At 37.0% G+C, this 24,761-nt stretch overlaps 1 protein-coding gene and 1 pseudogene across 3 annotated transcripts in view; one reads left to right on the forward strand and one right to left on the reverse strand.

The window, feature by feature from the left end:
* The window catches only part of zbtb41 (zinc finger and BTB domain containing 41), a 74,164-nt gene extending 58,506 nt beyond the window's left edge, over positions 1-15,658 (forward strand). Inside the window, exons 9-12 of one of the 2 annotated variants that reach the window (XM_087240565.1) lie at positions 1,482-1,587; positions 1,734-1,822; positions 13,249-13,285; positions 13,815-15,658. In XM_087240565.1, the coding sequence (XP_087096691.1) occupies positions 1,482-1,587; positions 1,734-1,822; positions 13,249-13,256 (203 nt within the window). In that variant the 3' untranslated portion in view covers positions 13,257-13,285; positions 13,815-15,658. The remainder of the gene's footprint in view (positions 1-1,481; positions 1,588-1,733; positions 1,823-13,248; positions 13,286-13,814) is intronic. The other variant, XM_087240564.1, reaches the window with a different exon arrangement.
* Positions 9,054-11,041, reverse strand: LOC147837034 (zinc finger MYM-type protein 1-like; annotated as a pseudogene). Its single transcript, XR_015477985.1, has one exon. The product of XR_015477985.1 is annotated as a zinc finger MYM-type protein 1-like, transcript variant X1 (transcript).
* Positions 15,659-24,761: the final 9,103 nt, after the last annotated feature.

Below are 24,761 nucleotides of genomic sequence, written 5' to 3' on the forward strand. Positions count from 1 at the left end.
AAACCATGGTCACGAACTACTAACGTCGTAGCATTTAATCAAACTAGAAAACGAACTCTAGAAAATTGTTAACAGTTTTAGCAGCGCTCACTCTGGCTGTGTAAAATTATCCATATTTATTATTATTATATTTTATTATTCTTCTGGAAAAAAAATCGTCTCGTAACATTTTTGTCCCAGACCCTTGAAAGTGAGGTAAATCATGCAGGCTAATCTGACATTTCTGCATAAACTCACAGTAAAGAACAGCTGCATTACAAAATAAACACATACTTTAAAAGTTTTAAATAAAACTTAATAGAAAATCGGTACTTACACTTTCCTTGTCATCCGTGTCATCCATTAGCACATCCATGATCCAATTCGACAGGTGACGCTGTCAAAAAAAACTAGGGTCCTAAAGATGTGGTCCTAAAAATGCGGTCCTGACAGTGCAGCCACTCCAGTTGTGCAGGAACACCCTTCACGACAAAACACTGGTCATCACTGGTGGAGTTAATGCTCGTTAAGTGCTGTCCGTTTTATGTGCCACGGGAGTTCACGGCCATTGTTATTGTTGTGGTTTACATCCCGCCAAATGCAAACACAAAAGACGCGCTTTGCAAGCTGTAGCCGGTAACAACCTGGAAGCATTTTTCATCAGCAACAATGAAATGCACTACACGGGAAGAAGTGGCACAGCTGGCTGAAAAGTGTGCCACTAACAACCTCTCCCTCAATGTAGAGAAGACAAAGGAGGTTATGTTGGACTTCAGGTGAAACTATGTTGACCACCCCGCACTTACCATCAACAGCTTGACTGTTAAGAGAGTCTACAGCACTAAATTCCTGGAGGGGCACATCACAGAGGACTGGACTACCAACACCACGTCCCTCTCCAAGCACAACAACGCATACACTTTGTCTGCCAGCTGAAAAGGGCAAGTCTCCCTCCACTAATCCTCACCACATTCTACAGGGGAACAATTAAGCTGGCCAGCTGCATCTCTGTTTGGTACGGTAGCTCCAGTGCTACCGACCACAAGACCCTCCAGCGCACAGTGAACACAGCTGAAAAGATCATCAGTGCCCCTCTATCGTCTATTCAGGACATTTTCCTCATGGTGCTGCAGCAAAGCTAGCAGTATTGTGAAAGACTCTACCCATCCCATCCACAGTCTCAGCAAAAGTACTTGTATAGCCTGTTTTGTTTGTATAGTTAAGTATATTATAGTATGTTAGTTACGCATATAAAAAAAATGCTCTTATGTCTCGTGTTGTGTTTGCATTTATGATAAATGTAGAACAGTCCTGTGAGACACGACATTTAGTTCCTCTGTATGTCAACACACGTAGAGGAATGACAATAAAGGTCGACTAGACTTAACTTGATGTGGCCGGCAGATCCCAAGTTGAAATTTGAAAATGAACTGTAACCACTTATTCTCACAGCTTTGCTCAAAACATGAATGTATGTTAATAGTCTTATCTGCTTTGTGTAGGGGAAAAAGCACACCAGTGTGAAGAGTGTGGAAAATGCTTCCGACGTGCCGATCACTTGACCGTCCATTACAAAAGCATTCACCTGGGAGAAAAGATATGGCAAAGGTATGTGCAAACACACATCAATTTAAAAACAAAAAGGCACATTTTGTAAAAATTATTTGATATAATAAAAATAAAAATTCCGTAGTTGAATTTTAGTGTCTGAGAACTGTAATTCCATGCCTGCTATGTTCTCAATAATTTTACAGGTATAAAGCAGTAGTGCATCAGTGTCAGGTGTGCAAGAAAGAGTTCAGGGGGAAAACCAACCTCATGTCACACTTCAGAACACATTCAGGTACAGCATATTATTATTTAAAAGACTTCAAAAATGTTGTTTTGAGCACTGTAATGAAGTAAAATAATAAACTTAATGATCAAATTAAACAAAAATAAAAACAAATGCTATATATATAAGGTATTTGGTATTTCTAATGCATTCATTTGGAAGATCTCACACAGTTCATTATGGGATTGAAAGCGAGACAGTAAGCAGTGAGAACAGCAGGAAAGTTGGGCAGTCAAATTTATATAAATGTTATATACCCCACTGACTCTTTTTCATTTTGATATTAACAGCTTAAACCGACAGCAAATGTTGAGGCACACTAAATATTTATTTGAATAACTTATTTAATATGGTCATTATAAAAGTATATAGTACAATAAATGTATACAATATATAGGAAATAGGAATTAAACTAAAATGTTTTAGTGTAAATGGAACCTAAATACAGTTTAATGCGAAGATGCTTGTCTGATAGGATGTCAGAATGGGTCTATTGTTAAGCTCATTTTGGGAGGAGAGTCAGGTAGTAAAGGTACTAGTTTTGCAATTGCGCACAAAGAATACAAGATAAAAATAAAAAATAAAGAAAGAACTAAAGCAAAAGGCAAGTAAATGGCTACTGCTCAGCTGAATATTGCAAAAACACAGGATTGCCCCTCTCTCTTTCCAACTTTGTTTCATTTTTGCATATTTGAAAATAACTGATGAGTGAAGGCTTTAGGACCAAGCAGAATTCTCTGCTGTTGTCGCTCTGGCTCAGCAAGTGACTATTCACTGTTATGTTCTGTGTTTTTTGATAAAAAATAAATAAATAAATAAAAATTGTTTTCAAAACAAAACTAAATCAATATTACATGAAAAATTATCAATTTTTACAAGAAATTATGAAACCTACCTGAGAGGTCTTCAATAACCAATGCAGTTTTTATTGCAGTTATTATTGTAGACTGTGTTTTAGCTTATATAATGGCTAAATTCTGAATTCTGAGTAAAGTTTAATTTGCTACGACCCTGGTAGACATTTTAATTAACCCCATTTTAATTTAATTCCCTTTGTGAAAAATACAGGAGACATCCCTCTTTCCCCATCTCAAACCAAATGTTTGACAGCCTGATTGTAGTGTTAATGGGGCATAATGTTGAGCTTTAACTGAAAAAAACCCCGAAAACACTAAATAGATTCAAGGGGCTGCCTCAGATAATAGCCTAATAATAATACAATTAATAATAATAATAATAAAAAGAAGAGGAATAACAATAATACATATGTTTTTATTATTATTATTATTCACATAATAAAATGAAGGCTTATATAAGGTTTGATGATAATTGTTCTGAAATCAGTTTCAGAACAAGAAGTCAGTCTAAATGTGTTAATGCCTGTATTGTATATATTAATATAGGCCTACTGATATTTATGTGACACAGAGGACAGTTAAAAAATCAGTCCCTAACCTAAACTCACTGCGAATGAGATAAAGAAAATGAAATCACACAAGGGCTGTGGTAAAATCAGAAGCTCGGGACATAATCTTCAAAATAAAATGACTTTAAAAATGTTGAAAGACATTGTGATATAAGAATTACAGTGGAGCATAAATTAAGTGCTTTTTTTTCACAAAGCGAAACTTTTGAAGAAACTTTTGAAGGTGACAGTGCTTCCTTTTCCCTACCTCAAACTCAAATGTTGCAGAGAGAACTCCTATGGTGCAGTAAGTCTAAAGCCTGGTTTATACTTCTGTGTCAAGTGACTGGCGTAACCCACGGCGCATACAACGCCCGTAGCTGTGCATTTATACTTCTGTCTGTTTCTGTTGGTCTGATTAACACTTCCGAAACGCTAGTTGGCAGTGAGGTGTAAATGTTTTTCTGTGTCGAGTTTCTTCGCTGCTGTTTTGCTTTTCCTGAACACTTCCGGGATGTACAAGTGGCTCAAACTCGCTCAGTTTGAGGCAGGAACCGGCGGATGTGCAACAACTTTAACTATGAGGTAAACACAAAACCAAACTTTCCATCCGGAGCTTCTTCACGGTACTCCACACTTGTAAACAATCGCTCCATCAGGCTCGCACCATTCGCACGGCTCTTGGTCCCGCCCAGACTCGTCAGCGCTACCAAGCCGACCAATCACATTGCTTGCGCTACGCGCCGTTGCGACGTGTAGTTACATTTTTTGAGAGGTGCACTTCAGCGACGCCAACGGCCACGGCGAAGGGCTATGCGTCAACGCCGTAGCATACGCCGGCGTTTGACGCAGAAGTAAAAATCAGCCTTAAAGGTGTTAATGCTATAGTGTTTTGAGCTTTGCCACTTTCTACAACTGCAGCCCAGGGGCCTGTATTTAATGAATCTACATAAATAAATAGGCCTGCTTTAGGTTTTGTGATAGGCCTAATTGTTCTGAAAGTTTAAAACTTTTGAAGCAACTGCAAAACAAATTACTTCTACAGTTTGCATGTAGAAATCAAACTCTCTGTGGCAGAGAAATTGCAAATAACACTTGAAAATATATCAGGTCACACATCATATAACCTAAATAAATCCAACACCAGGAATGAAACATGAAATTAGTGATCAATATGCTTTATGCTGGCGCGCAATAGATCATTAAAGTGTGTGATGTCATAACATGTTGTTTGCAATGAAAATATTTTTAAATATTTGTCTTTTATTTTTTTACTAAATAAAATAATTATTTACTAAATAAAATTATCGACGCTCTGCTTGGTGTTTCTGTGGACATCATCAGGTGCCATCATTAACGGTTATCAACATTATTAATGATAAATTTATATTTGAATCATTAACTGTTTTTGACCAATTCAAAGTATAGTATAACAGCCTGGGCTGACAGGAAAGAGACAGTTGAACAGGATACACTAAAAATGTATTAACAAGGAGGGTGGGATTAGACAATAGACAGGAGAGTGCATGACACATAGAAACAACACAAGCCATGTGCTAACATAAAACCAGGACAAGAGTGTGCATCCCAAGCACGGCCAGACCTCGGCCGAGACAGCACTTATATAAAAGACAAACAAGCTCTCTCAATGCCTTGGATGAACGATTATTAATATTTGTTTCAGGTAAATAAAATAGCCTAAATAAAAAAAAATTTAATTAAAAAAAAAAAAAAAACAGAAAGATGACCATCTCTTATAAATCACCTAAAGTGGACAATATATATATATATATATATATATATATATATATATATATATATATATATATATATATATATATATATATATATATATTTTATAATTAATATATGATTTTGTTTACATTTGTCTACTGCAGCACTGCTTATAAATACAATAGAAATTGTTTTAATGATTTAGTACAACAAACAAATAACCAACCTTTTTTTTCCATGTAGAGAATTACAGTTATTAATAGTCCTTATAAAAAAGTGCACTTATCCTAATCTCCAAATTAAATAAATCCTGATTATTTTTACATATAATAACTACTAATAACTAACCCAACTGAGACTTTCATTCTGACACAATTTCAATAAAAACTAAAAAATCTTTACCATTAACTAGGCTATATTTGTATACCTTGCTACTGGTAAGATGACCAGCCTTTCAGCAAAGCCTTTATTGATATACTGATATTTCTGTGCTACTGATGACAGTTTAACTAAAACATTTTCTCATCTGAAGTGGTAAAAATCAAATGCTGAAGAGATAATCTTTAAAATAATGACTTCTATTAAAAATGTTGACAGGCAGTATAATATAGCTAAGAATTACAGCAAAGCATTAATTAAATCCTTATTTCTGTAGAGCGATTGATTTGAGATAGCCTGCTTTTTAATTTGATGGGAAAAAACAGCCTAAAATATGATTGGAAATATACATCGAATGCCTTATAAAGGATTCAGGCAGTGTTTCATTTTGTAATCCAAATTTGTAATTTAACTAGTAAAAAACTATTTCAGCAGGCCTATTTATTTTAATCTTTTTATTTAGTTTATTCTTTTTTTGCTGTTGGAAACACTGCAGGTGTGTGAATATTTCTGTTGATAATATGTTCTATGTTGTTGTTTGCATATTAAAATAAATCAATATTTTAAAATGCAATAGGTGTATTTAATGTGTCAGGCACAAACACGTCAATTAATATATATTTTTTTATTAATAAAATAGTTAACGGTTCATATTCGGTTTATGAGCGGCAGTTGTCGGTTGGGAAAACAATCTAAATGAGCTAGTTCAGAGTGAGAGACGTTTTGATTCACTTATATTAAAAGTCTCTTGTCCTGTGTTCTTATAACGAATTCCATTACAATTTGTATAATATTCTGAATTAAAATTAAAGCATTTAGAAATAATTTTTACCTCAAAGCAGTTTAATAGGCCACTAGGCCTACAGGGTAAATAATGTAATATTTAGGTCTATATTTGCTTAATATTTGCAGCCTATGGGCTATGCTTATCACGATGCATTGTTGACATCTTTAAAAACTGTATCGTGTAAATGCATGTTTATTACTGAGGAAACCAAAATGACCAAACAAAATTATATTTAAACTGAACACAACACATCACATAGAGCAGCGCTTCCCAAACTGGGTTGCTAAGTCGGACCACCAGGGTAGCGCGAGAGAATGTTTGTAATGGCGGAAATTGTTATCTTTTATTGTTATTATCCATTTATCTTGGGTAAACTTTACGTCATGTTTTTGAGAGAAAGGAAATCACATTACAAATTGTAATTTACAACCTATGCATACTCATCTCGCCATTTCACGTCTGCGTCACAATAGCCCCGCCCTTACCTATTAGTCGCTAAGTGATCGTACATACGTAATTATTTTTCACTTACTATATTCATAGCTTTCATCTGAAAAGTTGCACCATCGGTTTCCTGGGTACACTGCAACATCCACCAAGAAGCTCTAGCAATGGAAAACATGCCAGATTAACTTTTATCTGTACTTAATGACGCTGTGAAAATTGTCAACTTCATAAACGCTTGTGCATTAAATTCACATATTTTGTTATTTTTATTTTAATCACATACACAGAAAATATGTGTATTTAGTCATTGTAGTTAAAGTGTGGAGTTTAATCGGAGAAAGGGGTGCTTGACAGGTGTCAAATATTAGAAACGGGTGCACACAGCAAAAAGTTTGGGAATCACTGACCTACTTTGAATAGCCTTCCAAAATATTCAAAACTAATTCCTCATAATGCACATACAATTAAATATGGTTCTGTTAAAGATAACTAGCTAGACTACATGTTTATCTTTTAAGTATTATGAAAAAGCAAAGCTTGACACAATGAAAATTGCGTGTTGATGTTTTAGCTAATGAAGTTTTTGGTAAAAGTGCCATCCAGCGGCCAAAAGCTGCAGTCAATCACATATTGCAGATAAAGTTTGGCAGTATTTGTGGTGGCGGTATGAATACATTAAACTGTAAACATTTGTATAAGAAAAAATATTTTAGTTTATGTTATGTGTATTTAATTTTTGTTATTTATATATTTACTTATGTAGAAGAGGCACAATGACTCAGTGGTTAGCATTTCTAAAAGCTTTGTTGTTCATGTGTCCACTGTAAGATACAAAAGTAGACAGCACTGTGGATACTTTCCCTAGACATGATCGTTCTGTAAAGATGATTACAAGAAAACAGCATAGAATGCTCAGTGAAGTGAAGGATTATCCTAGAGCAGTGATGGACAAACTCGGTCCTGGAGGGCCGGTGTCCTACACAGTTTAGCTCCAACTCTAATCAAACACACCTGCTTATAGGTTTCTAGTGATCTTGAAGACACGGATTAGCTTGTTTAAGTGTGTTTGATTAGTGTTGCAGCTAAACTATGAAGGACACTGGCCCTCCAGGACTGAGTTTGCCCACCCATGTCCTAGAGTATTAGCTAAAGACTTACAAAAGTCTTTGCCACATGCTAACGTTTTTGTTGACAAAATCTACAAATAGTAAAACATTAAACAAGAATGGAACCACAGAGGAAACCACCTCCATCCGAAAATAGATTACAGCAGATTTAAAATTTGAGCAAAAAAAAAAAAAAAACACCTGGGTGCTCCACAGCACTACTGGCAAAATATTTTATTATGGGGGGCATTTTAAAACCTTAGGGGGGCGCTAAACTAATCTGGTCCCTCTCGTTATTTATTTATTAATTACTTTATATTTCTGTGTAAACTATTGACTACATGCAGTCTAAACTGAAGTCTAAACTGTTTAGCTGCTAACTTGTATTGTTTTTATCCAATAAACGCAAGATATGGGTCATTTACCTAATCTCTGGCGAATTATGATTTCAGGCAGTGCAAAATAAAAAGCGACATCAAGGCGGGATTTCTTAATGGGTATGATTTGAGCCAGTTAAGGTGTAAACTGATTTTCGTTACTCAAATGTAACTCTATAAACACGAAATGGAAAGAAGACAAAAAAGCAAGATGTTGCGTCGTTGTGGAAAATCAAGCTTTATTCGTCAAACAATTTAAAAGGCGTCACCGACAACTCCAGCTCGGCAGACAAGATGACAGCGTCCAATTTTATTTGACTAATGAACAGTCTAGTCAGGACAACGTCGAACAGTTCAAATAGGCTATAGAACAGGTGTGGAAGTGACAGTCACAGTAGGGAGATCAAAGAGCAACCCAGGACCATGGATGTTGCCGAAGACGAGGAGACAAACCCGACAGCACCAGTCACGGTCCAAAAATAAAAATCGTATGCTGAACAAAAGGCGCATAAAAAAACAACAACAATAATAATAAAACAGTTGTTTATTTATTTCTAAACCTTAACTTCATAAACTTTTGGTAAATGTGACACTGCTGCTGTGTATTAGTTAAAAATGTTCAGCATACGATTGGCTACAACGCATAAGAAGGTGACGGTGAGCACAGCAGTAAATAAATTCCGTGCTGAACATTCTGAGTAGCTTTTCATGCCATTTTCCTCCCTTCTGGAACTTTGTAGTCAGGTACTTCTCAAAGGAGATTTGAACGAGATTAGCTTTTTGCTGGTGTAACATGCTGCGTCTGTGTTCACTGAAAACATGTTTCAGTGTGGAAAAGGAATTTTCCCACACTGCGGTTGATGCCCCAAATGTCAGTGATAGCTTCAGTGCCAAAAGTACAGTTGGCATTGTTGACAGAACATCGCAGTATTTTTCCAAAGTGTGTGGGATCCACTTTTTGTCGCTGGCTTTATTTGATTTTTTTTTCAGGAAGAAATTACGCGCAATGGTGAACTCTGATTCAGAGGCTTCGGTTTTTGTTAATTGCAACAGTGGCTTGATTTTGTTGACATCCAGGAAAAAAGGGCTGTCTGCGTCCATGGCACACAAAGCCTCTATCAGTTAGCTGTTTCTTTCGTTGAAATGTGAACGCAGCTCTCCCAGTACAACATCCAATGTACAAAAGAACATTCGTTTGCACTCGTTTTTGTTTGCTGCTCGGCTACCCACTGTGCTTTCAACCACAAACTCCTCCATGGTTTTGTTCATGAGTCTTCTTCTTTTGGATGCTGGTGTGTCGAGAGTGCTTGCTCGGGATTCACATTCACTCCCAGTCCACAGGTTTTCAAATTCCGCTTCACATCGTAGATGTTCTATACACTCAAGAGTGCTGCTGACAAGCTGGTAACTGTTATATAGATCAGCTGCCTCAGATTGCAGCATTGTGTTAGGAGGATCAAGGAGCCCCAGGATTTTATGGCTCATATGAGCTATGAACATAAAGCATGGCTCAGTCACGGCTTTCAGTAAACCTGTAGTCTCAAGTCTGAAATCTGTGCTGCATGAGAAAGTAGATTCTATTTCGTGGAGTGTTTCAGTTATTCGGTCACCAGACTTCACAATGACTGACACTGTAGCAAGGTTCCCAGTCCATCTCTGATCAAGCAGTCTTTTCATTTTTTCCCCAGAGTATTGCGCAGCGGCCGTGGGTTTGCGAAAAAAGGAGAAGAGTGAATTGCACACATTAAAGAAATCTTCCACCTCCATCTCAGACGACATTGCTTTTACCACCACTAAATGCAGCTGATGGTTGAAACAATGCACATATGGCACTTCGCAATGCAATTTTTCTTGCAGGATTTTTTGTATTCCACCATGTTTTCCAGACATAACAATTGCTCCATCATAACACTAACTTAAAATCTTTTCATGGGCGTGGCCAGAATTTGTTAGCTCAGTGATAACTTGTTCAGTTAATGACAAGGCGTCATATTTTTTGCTCGTGATCATATTCAGCAGTCTCTCCCGCAGATGGCAACTGTCATCTACATATCTCAGAACAATGGAGATGTTTTCACATCCAGTGGGGTCTTTCGTTCCATCCACTTTTAGTGTGTACCACAAATCACCGACTTCTTTTACAATGTGCTTTTTGACAATCTCGCTCATTAGATTTATTATTTCATTCTGGATATCATAGGACGTATACATGGCATTGCGTGGAATTGTAACGAAGGCTTTTGTGAAATCTTTGTCCTTGTTCAGTGTGTAGTCTAATAAGGCCAACAAGAGACCGCCGCTTTTTTCTCCCATAGAGTCCACGGCATCTAAGCTTCCTCGTAAAGGAAGCTCGTGCATAGCCATGAACAAAACAATGTCCACTATTCCAGACACATACACGCAGTGTCTGTTTAGTTGATCAGCGTTGACTATAGTGGAGATCTCTTTGCCTATTGCGCTGCAAGTTTTTTTAGTTTTCCACAAAGTCATGCATTTTAAATGTTCCTTGGAGGCTTCATGCTTCCCAAATCCTTTTGTGCTGTCATTAGCGTGTTTTCAGTTTGAATACCCGGTATGAGTAAAAGCTCGGTCAGAATTTGCGTTTGATCCAAGGTTGAATTTTCTGCATGCAAAACAGAATGCTGCGTCTGATTTGTATGAGTATTCAAGCCAATCTCTGCTCTTATACCAGGAACTACAGAAAGCCCGATTTTTTCCGTTAATATTACAAGATGGAATTTTAGCAAGATGAACCTGATTAGGCTCACTCTCTCAAAGGTCATCGGGGGCGTTTGGCTGCGGTAAAACAGGTCTAAGTGATGCTGATGTCCTGCCGCTGCTACCGGGGTTAGGCACAGGCTCACCTATTTCAGCTGTTGTTGGTTTGAAGGCCTTTTCTGTGAGAAGCTGCTGGGCAGTTTCAGTGTCTCTCGGGTCATCTTCGGGTTTAATTTTCTCAGAACAATGGCCAGAAAGCCATTTACGAATATCCATCACCAACAGTTACTAATACCCTAATACGCTCAACTTTACTATTATCCATAACAATAATAATAATATAAACCAGCCGCGTCAACGCCAACTTTGTTTCTCACCAGCGTCAACAAAAGCACGCAAAATATATATATTTAATTGTTTATTTTTAAAATTATTTTGTCCAGCGCGAACAAAAAGTAAAACAATAAATTATTAAATGTATTTCATTGATGTTTAATTGTTTATTTAATTTATTTTATTAATGACAGACTTTTAAAATTTGTCATGTGACTGGCAGGCCGACTTAAAGTGCATTTCTTTTATTTTACTTTGATTAATATGTTTTAAATAGCTTTAGTTTTATTTTTCCTTTAATTTAATTATTTTATTATTATTTATTAATATTTTTTAGCATAGTTTAGTGTAGGTATATTGTTGTCACTTAAAATGTACCGATGCCTACAGTCCATTTATTGTTGTTTAGATCTCGTTTTTCAGCGTTATTTCAATTAAAATATATTTTAAAAGATTGTATGAAACATTTTAGGCATACAGTTAAGCGTTGCATAGTTTATAGTCGAAGTCACGTGATCCCACAGCGCTGTTGCTAGAAGGGATACAGCAGCAACCAAAAATGAACAAGTATTATTCATATTATTTATTAAATTATCCATTAAATTGTTTTTTATTTATGTCTACACCACCCAGTCCTAAACCTACCCCTCACAGTAATGTAAAAATATTAGGGCTAATTATTACTGTACAGTTTTAAAAAAATATGCTATGGTGTGAGTCTCCGCAGCTGAATCTCATCTAGACTTTTCCCCGCCGTGCAATTATCGTTTTATATATATATATATATATATATATATATATATATATATATATATATATATATATATATATAAAACACATATCCAGCATATGTTTTACGCAGCGGATGCCCTTCCAGCTTCAACTCATTACTGGGAAACACCCATACACTCTCATTCACACACTCACACTCTCACACACACACACACACGCACACACACACACACACACACACACACACACACACACACACTACGGCCAATTTAGCCTACCCAATTCCCTTGTACTGTGGACTGTGGGGTAAACCGGTGCACCCGGAGGAACCCACGCGAACACGGAAAGAAAATGCAAACTCCACACAGAAATACCAGCCGAAATATATATATATATATATATATATATATATTGTTTTTTATATAATCGTAATGGGTTTTTGTCATTTTAGGCTTGCTATTTTAAATAGGCATGTTGCATTTTATATATATTTTTAATTATTTAGGCTATTTCTATGTAAGCCTAATTTATATGCGTTAATTTTAATTAAGTTAGTTCTATAAATAAAAAAATAATAATTTATTATTTTATTGTTTCAACCTAATTATTTTTTAGTTGAACAAGACAATACATTTATTTACTTATTTTATTTTGATGTAATATAGCCTATAATGTTTTAAAGTTTTAGGTAAAGGCATATGCACCAGGACAGAAAAAAATCCGACCATGACGACATCACCTAGACCGGCCTACACTTAAAAACTAACCCACACTCCCTATTCCATAAAATAAATCTAGTGAAATCAGCATAACGGAGTCATAACCACGCTTTATGCAGTTTAGTACTCAATTTAAAGAGTCTCCTAGTGATTGTCTGCAATATGATGCGATGTAAATGGTAAAGAATCATAAACAAAACCACAAGGCTAAAAGCACAGCCGGCGCAAAAAAAAAAAACTGCAAACAAGTTTCGACTAAAGCCTGATTTGCTACACTCAAGAGAGTTGTATTCAAGGAATTAGTTAAATAAAACATTAAATAATTACTCACCCCTCATGTCATTCTAACCCACTTCATCCTCCATAGACAGACGACACAAAAATAATCCAGAAAAGGAACAAAGCATTTTTTAAAATATTCCAAGTGTATTCAGTGATTGTGAAATATAATCACACGAAGTCCAAGACCACATTTGTGCGCCAAAAAAACAAACAAAAAAACTATACAGTCCTTCCTACATACAACTAGTTTACTATCTCCTGTCAGTTTAGAGTGCGCCACCTTTGTGTGGAGTGCACGTGCACGTTTATTACGCGCACAGTGCACTTGATCTAACGCAAGGATTATCTACTATTGCTGTCTATAGTGGATATGTGAGCTATCAGATTGCATAAAATATTTTAATTTGTGTTTTAAAGATGAGTGAAGGGGATTGGAAGTTGGAACGACATGAGTGTGAGTAAATGATGACAGAATAATTCTCATTTTTTAGTGAACGAATCCTTTATGTAAACTGGGGGGGCACAAATTCTTTCTGAGGGGGCCATGTCCCCTCTTGCCCCCCCATAGCACCAGGCCTGTGTATGAATGAGCTTAACAGAGGAGAAAAGTCAGAGTTTAGCAGCTGTTGAACATGTGCACCTGCACTACAGAGAAAGGAAGGCTTTGACAACTTTCATTCTTAGTTGTTATGGTTACTACTAATGTTTGCAGTTATTTAAAATTGATCAAAACTGACTGGAACTACATGTACATTTCAGCAAATTTAATGCATGGCCTTCAGCCAGAATTTCAATAGACCCTGGAATAAAGTGCTGTAAGCTTGACTATTCAGAAACTAAGCAAAACTATGTATTTCTTTGTAGCATAAAGCAATGTAATGACAATTGAGAGATGTACAGTGTCTCAAAAATCCTGATGTATCGTATTTTAAACATTTTAACATGATTTTTCATTTTCTGATTGAATATTTTGTTCTCCTTAGGTGAGAAACCCCACAAGTGTGTGATCTGTAACCAGACGTTCAGCATCAAGAAAACTTTGACCAAACACATGGTTATTCATTCAGATGTACGTCCTTTCAACTGCCCACACTGCAGTGCTACCTTCAAGCGTAAGGACAAGCTCAAGTATCACGTTGATCATGTGCACAGTGTTCGTCTGCTTGACCAGCAGCAGAATCAGCCTGCCAGCCCTGCTAACAAGTTAATCGACCCATCACTGTCAAATAAAAATTCCAAACCATGTCAAAATGCATCTAAGACTGTGCTGCAGAGTGTGGCAGCTGATGTTTGTGTTCCTGTGACACTCATTCCTGTACAGATGACTGAGGAAGCTGATCTTGCTGTTCATGGAGTGCCACATGGCATTCTTCCTGCTTTAAGCCAGCCACAGCAGAGCTACCAGTCTGCCACTGACTTAGTATTCTTGGAAAAGTACACTCTCACACCTCAGCCAACCAATATAGTGCATCCAGTGCGAGTAGAACAAATGCTGGACCCTCGAGAGCAGTCTTACCTAGGCACACTTCTGGGACTGGACTCAGCTACACCTGTACAAAACACGTCTAGTGCTGAACATACTCAATAAATTGTCATATGCATGTCTTTGTGTGATTTTATTTTTGTCATCAGCCTCTATGTGCTGTTTTTAAAGGGATAGTTCACCCAAAAATGAACATTTTGTCATCATTAAGGGTGCTTTCACACTTGGTTCATTTGCCTGGACCGTACCCAGGTTCAATTGTCTCCCCCTGCCACCTCCTCGGTTGGTTTGTGTTCATACTGTATTTTTTCTTTCTGAACCCCGGTACGCTGGCGTCATCGAGCAGCTGTTTTGTTTATGGCCGTTGCTAGGTGACGGTCAAAAAGCAAGCGCTGAAATGGAAAGACTTCCGCACATCGCGGTCATTCTGCTTTAACTGAAGCTTTTGGTTTTGGACATACAGAAAGTGACTCGCGTCCATCTGCCGCAAAAATATTATAAACATTCAGAACATCACACAGTGTCTTTTGGAGGAGACAAGCAGACATCACTGTGTATCACTGTGTTTGCCCTGGCTCAGTCCCGCGCGTGTCACCATGGTACGAAACGTGACACACACACACGCTAACATGAAAGAACATTATGAAAACGATAGATTGTTATACAGTTGGCGGTTCACTTCCGGGATTTGGTACGATTGCATTCACACTAGAAGTGACCTGTACCAGTTTGCATGAACCGTACCCCAGACCACCTCTTTCAGGCGGATTCGGGTTCAGAAGACACGTTCACACTAGCTAAACGTACCGTTCTATGATGTCAAACGAACCCGGGTGCGGACCAAAAGTGCTAGTGTGAAAGCACTCTTACTCACTTTTTCCAAACCTGTTTCCCTTTTTTTCTGTTGAACATAAAAGAGGACAATTTGAAGAAGCTGTGACCATTGACATTCATGGTATGCCTTTAAAGGCATATTTCGCTCTTAAAGGCTGCATGTTCTTTCTACAGAAATTCACATTTGTCATTTAATATGAAAAATAAATCATTTGAAAAGACATGAGAGGTAATAAATAATTATCAAATGTAAAAGAAATTTTGTGTGTGAAATGTTCCTTTAATGTCAAAGGACCATTATGCCTATTTCTGTACAGTATATGCAATGTGTATATGTAAATTTCCAATAATTCTTCCGCCAGTCTGTATATCTGACAGAAGAATATAACCACAGTGCAAATGAGTAATAATGTTCATTTAAAACAGTAATTCCCTAAACCAAACTAAAGTGTCATAATTCTTGTGATTGTATTCTTTTAAATAAAGCACCATGAAACAATAAAATCAGAACATTGTTTAAAGAATGTTTATTCTAGGCTTTTTCTACACATAATATAGGTAAAAAATAAAGCCATGACTTGTAGAGCTTAGCCACTAGCCAGGGCCATGCTTAGAGGATGTACATTTTTTGCCAGAATATTATAAAACATGACAGCAATATAATAAAGCATACTGCAAACATTCCATCAATATGTATTAAGCAATATTATCAAAGTAAACGTAATGATGCCATTAATTCTCACTAAGCGAACAAAATCAAGAAAAATACCATTATAAGAAATGCTAGCAACATGAAAAATAATTCTGGTATATTTTCAAATGTATCGCTTTGAGGGCTTCACTTGCTATAAATATAGCAAAATTGTCAGTCTGACAGAACATTTGAGCATAAGAGACACGCATCCAAACTTCTATTGAGGGTAGAAAGAATATTAGGACTTTTGGATGTGACTTGCCTACAAAGCACTCTACATTGTTTGCCTTGAGCAATCATTGAGCATTACATTGAGCATCCTTGCAGCAGGACAGCTGGGTTATTGTCCTAAAGAGTGGGAAAAATCACAGCATCTCCACTCTGCATCCAACAGATTTCGCTACAAAAAGTATGCGAAAATTTGCTGCCTTGTTTATCTGAAATAGTTTTGGCTAGATAAAGTTTTGATTGTTGTAGATTTATTTTAAAGGTGTTGCATGTAAGTATTTGACTCTTCTAAAGCATAAACATGGCATAATATGTTGGCATATATTTAAGAAACATGCTTAATGAACATACCTGTTTTGTTTATCTGAAAAAAAACAATGCTAAAGTCTGTTATTCTTATTTGGAAATGTGTGTTATTTTTAATTAGCAAATAATATAAATATTGCATACATAAACATTAGCTGAGCAGCTTATATTGTAACACCTTATCCTAACAACTCATAGCATGAAAAGATTTCAATAACAGGCAATGGGCTATATGCACGACGACCCGTGTCGCAATTCCGGTAAAATGTAAGACCCTGAGCCAACTTCCGCCGATCGTACAGTACAGTGCTACATGAGCACTAATGATCAAAATGATCAAAACAACTAACGTTTTGGAGAGTTGTCTTAATGTTTTATGCCATTATAGCACACTTGTATGTTTATGTCAGCTACATAAATATAACATCTAAACGTTTGAAAGTGTAATTTCAAAGACGTGAGAACAGTACTTCTAGCTACCACTGCTGTGTTCAGTGACAGCAACATACAGCGTCAGTAACTGAACTCTTACCTCAGTTTCCACACGTTTCCAAAAGGCAAAGTAATGCAGAAGTGGTGGCCTGTTAATATTCAACGTGAGAATTTTACAGAAACAGAAAAGACAAAAGTATAGCTGACATTTCCAGTCTAGCAAACTGATCGAGGCTCGACTTCCAACCGGATGCAGACATTTAAAGAAAGGAGCTTGTATGGTGAATAATAGTTTATTTTTATTGCCTTTAAAGTAAAAAAACAGAACATTGATGTCCAGTTTTTTATCAGGTTACTCACTTTACCTCAATAAACTCCCCACTGGAAGGGTTTCAGGGCAAGTACGATGGATACAACTCAAGCCACTGCAGAACTTTTTTGCATACACACAATGTTCGTCCACAAACTAGACAGCCGTATTGATGTTACATTTGTCTGTCAAACTTCAACGTCCTTCCTTGTTTAAATAACAGTTGTTAGTAGCTAGCAGCTAAGTTATAAACTGGCAAGCGTACCGGCCCCGAACAATAATTAACTGAGAGAGAAAGAAAATGAAACTTGCGTCTAATACTTTCTAATTGCATTATTTTTATTCAGAATAAAGACCTTTATTTTTATTTACTGTACATATTAAATATTATTCACTGTATATAATTTGAAATTAAATTGTCAAAAAATTTTACATTTTGAAAAAATATTTTATTCAGACGAATAGAAACAATAACATTGAATCAGTTGTTTTCTCAGCACGGTGCTTCTTCTGTTACTGGTGCATAGAGAGGTATTTGGGCTGATACATATTAAATAAATAAATAAATCACCCCTCTGTTTCATGGAACTTAACACATAATTGATCCATTTCAAACCATTGTTCATGGTTTATGCAACTTCTGTTCCATTTGGGTGCAGGAGGGAAACAGACATTACACATTTTAGAGTATTGGGCTGTCTGGAAAAGCAAGGCAATCAAATGTTTGCATTTCCAACTCTCAGCCACACAAGAGTAGGAGCTATTAACTAGCAGATGATGGCATGGATTTTCTGATGGATGTCCGCTCCAGGATGGAGTAACATGTATAATTTTCTAGCTCTGAATCACATGATGTTACCTAGAAAACAGAAACAAGAATATTAATGGGTTAAAAAGAGTCATTAAAGTCAGTTCACCCAAAGCTAAAAATTCTATTTACTCATCCTTCACTTGTTTCATTCTGCTGTTAAACACACACAAAAATATATTTTGAAGAAAGCTGGAAACTTGCAACAACTGATATTCATAGTAGATTTTTTTTACCTACTATGGAAGTCGATGGTTACAGGTTTTCAGCTTTCTTCAAAATATCTTCTTTTGAAATGCGTTCTGCATCTGCACCAATATCAGGTTAAATTACACTGTAAATCATTACTTTAAATAATTTAAAATCAACTCACATTAGTCACACTATAAAATAAGGTTTCATTAGTTAATGTATTTGCTCACATGAACTAATAATAAACAATACTTGTACAGCACTTAATCATAGTTAAACATTTACTAATAAATAAAAATCCAAAGTCATACTTGTTAACATTAGCTATTACATTGTGAGTTAACAAGTACAATGAATAAGCATTTGTTCATTAACCTAAAAAAAAAAAAAAAAATATATATATATATATATATATATATATATATATATATATATATATATATATATATATATATATATATATATATTGTTACGTTTAAGTCCCTTTTTCTAGGGGTACGGGGACAAAGGTAACCAAAAAAAAATTTAATTAATTAGGATAAAAAAAAAAGATATCAAATTTTAATTGGATCGAATTAATAACAAATTAATATTTAATAATGGGCGTGGAGAATCTCCTTTTTCTCTATCCCAGCATACGTTCACTTTAGATATAATAATAACAAAAAAAAACTCTGAAAAGAGATTTCAAAAGAAAAATGTTATCTTTTATTCACTGTTTAACAAAATCAATATTTTGTTTTTTTACATTTCCAGACAGGGTAAACAAAAACAAAGAGATACTTAAATGAAAATTATCCTAACCAAAATCATTATGAGAGGGTAAGGCCAAAATAACCAACAAAACAAAAACTTCCTAAATTAACAAAAAGTTCTAGATTTCCTAATATATATAAAAGAAAACTCAAAATCAATGACAATGCTCTTACCCCACAACCTGGCTAAATCCAGAAACAGGAGGAAACTTAAAGGATAAACCCAAAATAAATCACCACTTGTCTCTTTACACGGCTTACTTTACACATAAAGTTACATGTCACTCTTATTCACACTATAATCTCACAAGATTCACAAACTCACAGTTCTAAATATCCAGCCAAAATTTCTATCACACTATAATCGCTGGGTTAGGGAAAACAGGGACTCTCTCCGTGCTTTGCCGCTCTGCCTCTTTATAAAGCCTGGAAGCTCAATCAACAGCAACCGATCCGATTTGCTCTGATTGAAAACAGGTGCGGCTGGTTTGGAACGCTGCTCAATGAGAGAGAGAGGCAGAGAGACAGAGAGAGAGAGAGAGAGAGAGAGCGATTAATAAAACAAAAGGGGGGAGCAATAAGCTGCCACTCACACCAACAACTTATTACCTAAATACATCATTGGATGTAACACCCCCACAGTTAAAATTATAAACAACAAGAGTTGTTTATAACAACCAATATACATTCACCTTTTTTTCTTTTATCAGAATATCACTTTTTTAAAGTCTTGATAATGCATCCGCAACTACATTGTCTGAACCTTTTTTGTAATGAATGTCCAGATTATATTCCTGTAGTGCAAGAGACCACCGCATAAGTCGTTGACTTGAGTTGCACATTCGGTCAAGAAATATCAATGGATTATGGTCCGTGTACACACACAAAGGGGTTATACCACCACCCACGTATACTTCAAAGTGTTGAAGTGCCATTAATAGTGCCAATGCCTCCTTCTCAATCACACTGTAGTTCTGCTGACACTTTGAGAACTTTTTGGAGAAATAGGACACTGGGTGTTCTACACCAAACTTGTCTTCTTGCAACAGGACCGCACCAGCTCGCACCAGAATGGGGTACTCAAGTATTACAGTGATCTTTGCTTCTACTGGCTTTACCATCCCTTGGCCAACTTTTTTACCCAGGTAAGTGACCATTCCTTTCGCAAACTCACATTTAGCAAGATTCAGTGTCAGTGAGGCATCAGCAAAGCGCTGAAAGACTTCTCTGAGGGTGGAGAGATGTTCTGCCCAAGCTGTTGAATGTATGACTATATCATCTATGTACACCTCACAGTTCTTCACACCAGTCAGCACAGATTGCATTAAACGTTGGAATGTGGCTGGGGCATTACGCATTCCAAAAGCCAGAACTGTATATTGTAGAAAATTGTCTGCAGTGACAAATGCTGAAATTTCTGATGCTCTTGTAGTCAGGGGCACTTGCCAGTAACCTTTCAGGAGGTCCAACTTGGTAACAAATTTTGCATTACCAACTCTGTCCACACAGTCTTCTACTCTGGGCAGAGGGAAGGAATCAGCTTTAGTTACCTTGTTGACTTTGCGAAAGTCAGTACAAAAACGATAGGTGGAATCTGGCTTTGGAACTAACAGACAAGGTGAACTCCAGGGACTCTGGCTTGGGACAGCAAATCCATGCTTCAGCATATACTCCACCTCACTCTTCATGATTTCACGCTTTTGAGGGTTGACTCGATAAGGATGCTGCTTGATTGGGGATGCATCTCCAACATCAATGTCATGATAGCACTCTGCAGTTTTTCCAGGCACATCTGAAAACAGGTCAGGAAACTCATGTAACAAATCCGACAATTGGTTGGCTTGATTTTCGTCAAGATGTGCAAGATAATCTTTTAGGTGACATAAAATAGTAGAGTTTTGTAATTTTGTAGAAGAAACTTGAACTTCTCTATTATATAGCCCATCTTCTTCCATAGTATAGGTTGACACCAATGCCACAGTGGAAGTTGGCACACTTACAGTTTCACACTTTTCTTTTGGAGCTATATTACTCTTTTCAGTGTTACACTCTGAAGTCACATATTTTTTTAACATGTTGATATGACACATACGACTTTTTCGTTTACGGTCAGGGGTGTCAATGATGTAGTTTGTATCACTCACTTTCTTCTTGACCAAGTAGGGACCAGTGAATTTCGCCTGGAACACAGAACCAGCAGTAGGTAACAAAGCCAAAACAGACTCACCAGGCTGGAAAGACCGTTTAACAGACTTCTTGTCAAAGTGGGCTTTCATCTTGTCTTGTTTTGCTGTAAGATGTTGTTTCGCTACCTCACGAGCACAATGGAGTTTCTGTCGAATAGACTGGACATAGTCAGGTACTGTCATGGCGGTTGGATGCTCAGTTAACAGCTGTTCACTCAACAATTTTAAAGGTCCTCGTATAGTATGGCCAAATACCAACTCCGCTGGACTGAAGCCTAGAGACTCTTGCACAGTCTCTCTTACAGCAAACAGAAGAAATGGAAGACCTTCTTCCCAATCCTTTCCAGTCTCAACACAGAAACTGCGCAGCATCGTCTTGAGCGTCTGATGAAACCTCTCAATGGCTCCTTGTGACTCAGGGTGGTAAGGACTAGATAACTGGTGATTTACTCCAAACTCTTTCAGAACTTTCTAAAACATTTTTGAAGTAAAATTGGTGCCACGATCTGTTTGAATTATTTTTGGAAGGCCAAATATGGAACAGTACTTAATCAACTCTTTTGCAATTCCTTTTGCTTTTATATTACGCAAGGGAACTGCTTCAGGAAAGCGGGTGGCGGCACACATGATGGTCAAGATGTACTGATGTCCGGATTTAGACTTTGGTAAGGGGCCAACACAGTCAATGATGAGACGTTCAAATGGTTCATTTATGACAGGGATGGGAGTAAGAGGAGCAACAGGAACTTTTTGATTAGGCTTTCCTGTGAGCTGGCAAACTTTGCAAGACTTACAGAATGCTGACACTGCAGATTTAATGCCAGGCCAGTAGAAGTATCTTGAAACTCGATAGAATGTTTTCGTCACTCCTAAGTGACCAGACATCACATGTTCATGAGCCAGTTTCAATACATGGGTGCGATAATCAGAAGGCAAAACTATTTGCTGAACTTCCTGACAACTCTCATCATCACTGTCTGGTTTCCATCTCCGCATCAACAACTCATCATCCCAGAAATACATTGCTCCTGACTCTGGTATCTTCCCAAAATTGGCAAGTTCTCTGCACTTTTCTAGTGTTAAGTCTTCTCTTTGTGCACTTATCAAATGGTCACGGCTCACCTTTAAAGGGGTTTTGAACTCTGCACTCGGGTCAGACTTGACATCAGGATCTACCGACAGCGTACACATCAGTGGAGAAGATCCAGGAACTAGAAATGTCTCAGATAGATCCACTACTTCCTTGAACTTTTGTGCTTGTGCACGAGTCACTGCACATGCAGAGAAAACTGAGGGGTACAATGAAACAAGGTCAGACTGTTCTTTCAGCATGGGTGTGTGTGTCACAATTGGGGTAGGGAACACTTCACCACCTGCTAAATCATTCCCTATGATTAAATCAACACCTTTCACAGGCAATTGTGCACGGACACCCAGTTTGACAAGTCCAGTGATAAGATCTGATCTTAGGTGTACATTATGCAAAGGCACATTAACACAGTGCATCTCAATGCCCCGGACCAACACATCATGTCCAGTGTAGGTGTCAGCAGAAAAAGGTAGGACACTTTCAAGAATAAAGGACTGGCTTGATCCTGTATCTCTTAACATGACTACCGGCTTAAAGTTAAAGTCTGGGAAAACAGAAACCATCCCTTTTTGAAGAAAAGGTTGGTACCCATTTTCTTCAGCAGTGCTCGACTCTGGCAGTGACTGAACAAAAGCTACACTTTTAGTTTTTGAGTTAGAATTTTTCTGTTTCCACAACAGACAGTTTGCAATTAAGTGGTCAGGACTCAGGCAATAGAAACATTCCCGTTTCTCGCCAGCTGTAGGTTTATTTTGAGAAACATTCTTTGGAAAAGTTTCTCTTCTATTGGGACGCACATTACGAGGAATAATATTCCGCGAATCAAATGAAGTAGGCGGGGTAAATTTTGGCTGCCGCACAGAGGGAAAAACAGTGCGATGTGTCAATACAAATTCATCCGCCAAAACGGCCGCGTTCGCCAAGCAAGCCACTTTTTGTTCATTCAGATGAACCACTAAATTTTCCTGCACACAATTCTTAAAATCCTCTAGTAAGATTAACTCTTGCAACTGCTCCAAAGTTGTTATCTTACTAGCTAGGCACCATTTATCAAACAACACTCGTTTCTCCCTCGCAAACTCAACATATGATTGACTGGCTGTTTTCGTGTGCCGCCTGAATTTTTGGCGGTATGCTTCAGGGACCAATTCATACGCACGCAGCACTGCAGTTTTAAGTGTATCGTAATCGAGAGATGATTCAACAGGAAGTGAAGAACAGATTTCTTGCGCCCTTCCGGTGAGACTACATTGTAACAAAAGGGCCCACATATCTTTCGGCCAGCGTAATTTACTTGCGACTCTCTCAAACGCAACAAAATAAGAATCTACTTCCGCTTCTCTGAACGGCGGTACCAGTTTAATGTATTTACTGGGATCGAACGGAATATCCGCAGACAACTGATTATTTGCTCCCAGCAAGGGACTAGTAACTACCGGGGAAGAAACTGAAATTTTGGTTCTCGGAGAAGGAACTGGTCTCGCCGCGGCCAGCTGGGCATCTAAAGCTAGCTTTTGAAGTTTAACATCTCTATCAGTCTCTGCTTCAATAACTTTCAGTTTAATCATTTGAGCTTCACATTCCTGTTTTTTTATTAACAGATCTAATTCTTTCAGTCTTATTGTTAACCTAGGGTCTTGTAAAGTAACAGACTCAGAGTCAAACTGTTCCACATCCTCAACATTAATAGCAGCTGCGGCTTCTAACTGCTCCACTCCCTCACCCTCATCAGTTTGTCTTGGCAAAATCCCTTCATTTACCAATTTCTCATACAACTCATTTTTGATCACATGTTTAGTTGCCTCTCTAGGCACGTCAACTCGAAAGAAATCTGCAATCAACAACAGATCTTTCTTTTTACACCTGTCAAAGACTTCAGTCGTAGGCGCAAGAGTAAATGATATTAGATCAAAATCCATCGTTTAAGTTATTCACTACTCTCTATACTCTCTCCCAAAAAACGAAAACAGCCAGTAATCAAGAAGAGAAAAGATGTACTCACCAAATAGTTGTTTTGCTGTTCAAAAAAAAAAAGTGAGTTTAAAGAAAAATGATGATTAATTTACAGACGAACGCAAAGGACGAGCCCCCAATTGTTACGTTTAAGTCCCTTTTTCTAGGGGTACGGGGACAAAGGTAACCAAAAAAAAATTTAATTAATTAGGATAAAAAAAAAAGATATCAAATTTTAATTGGATCGAATTAATAACAAATTAATATTTAATAATGGGCGTGGAGAATCTCCTTTTTCTCTATCCCAGCATACGTTCACTTTAGATATAATAATAACAAAAAAAACTCTGAAAAGAGATTTCAAAAGAAAAATGTTATCTTTTATTCACTGTTTAACAAAATCAATATTTTGTTTTTTTACATTTCCAGACAGGGTAAACAAAAACAAAGAGATACTTAAATGAAAATTATCCTAACCAAAATCATTATGAGAGGGTAAGGCCAAAATAACCAACAAAACAAAAACTTCCTAAATTAACAAAAAGTTCTAGATTTCCTAATATATATAAAAGAAAACTCAAAATCAATGACAATGCTCTTACCCCACAACCTGGCTAAATCCAGAAACAGGAGGAAACTTAAAGGATAAACCCAAAATA

This window comes from Danio rerio, chromosome 2 (genome assembly GCF_052040795.2).
Source record: "Danio rerio strain M-AB ecotype USA chromosome 2, GRCz13ab, whole genome shotgun sequence".
Lineage (NCBI taxonomy): Eukaryota > Metazoa > Chordata > Actinopteri > Cypriniformes > Danionidae > Danio > Danio rerio.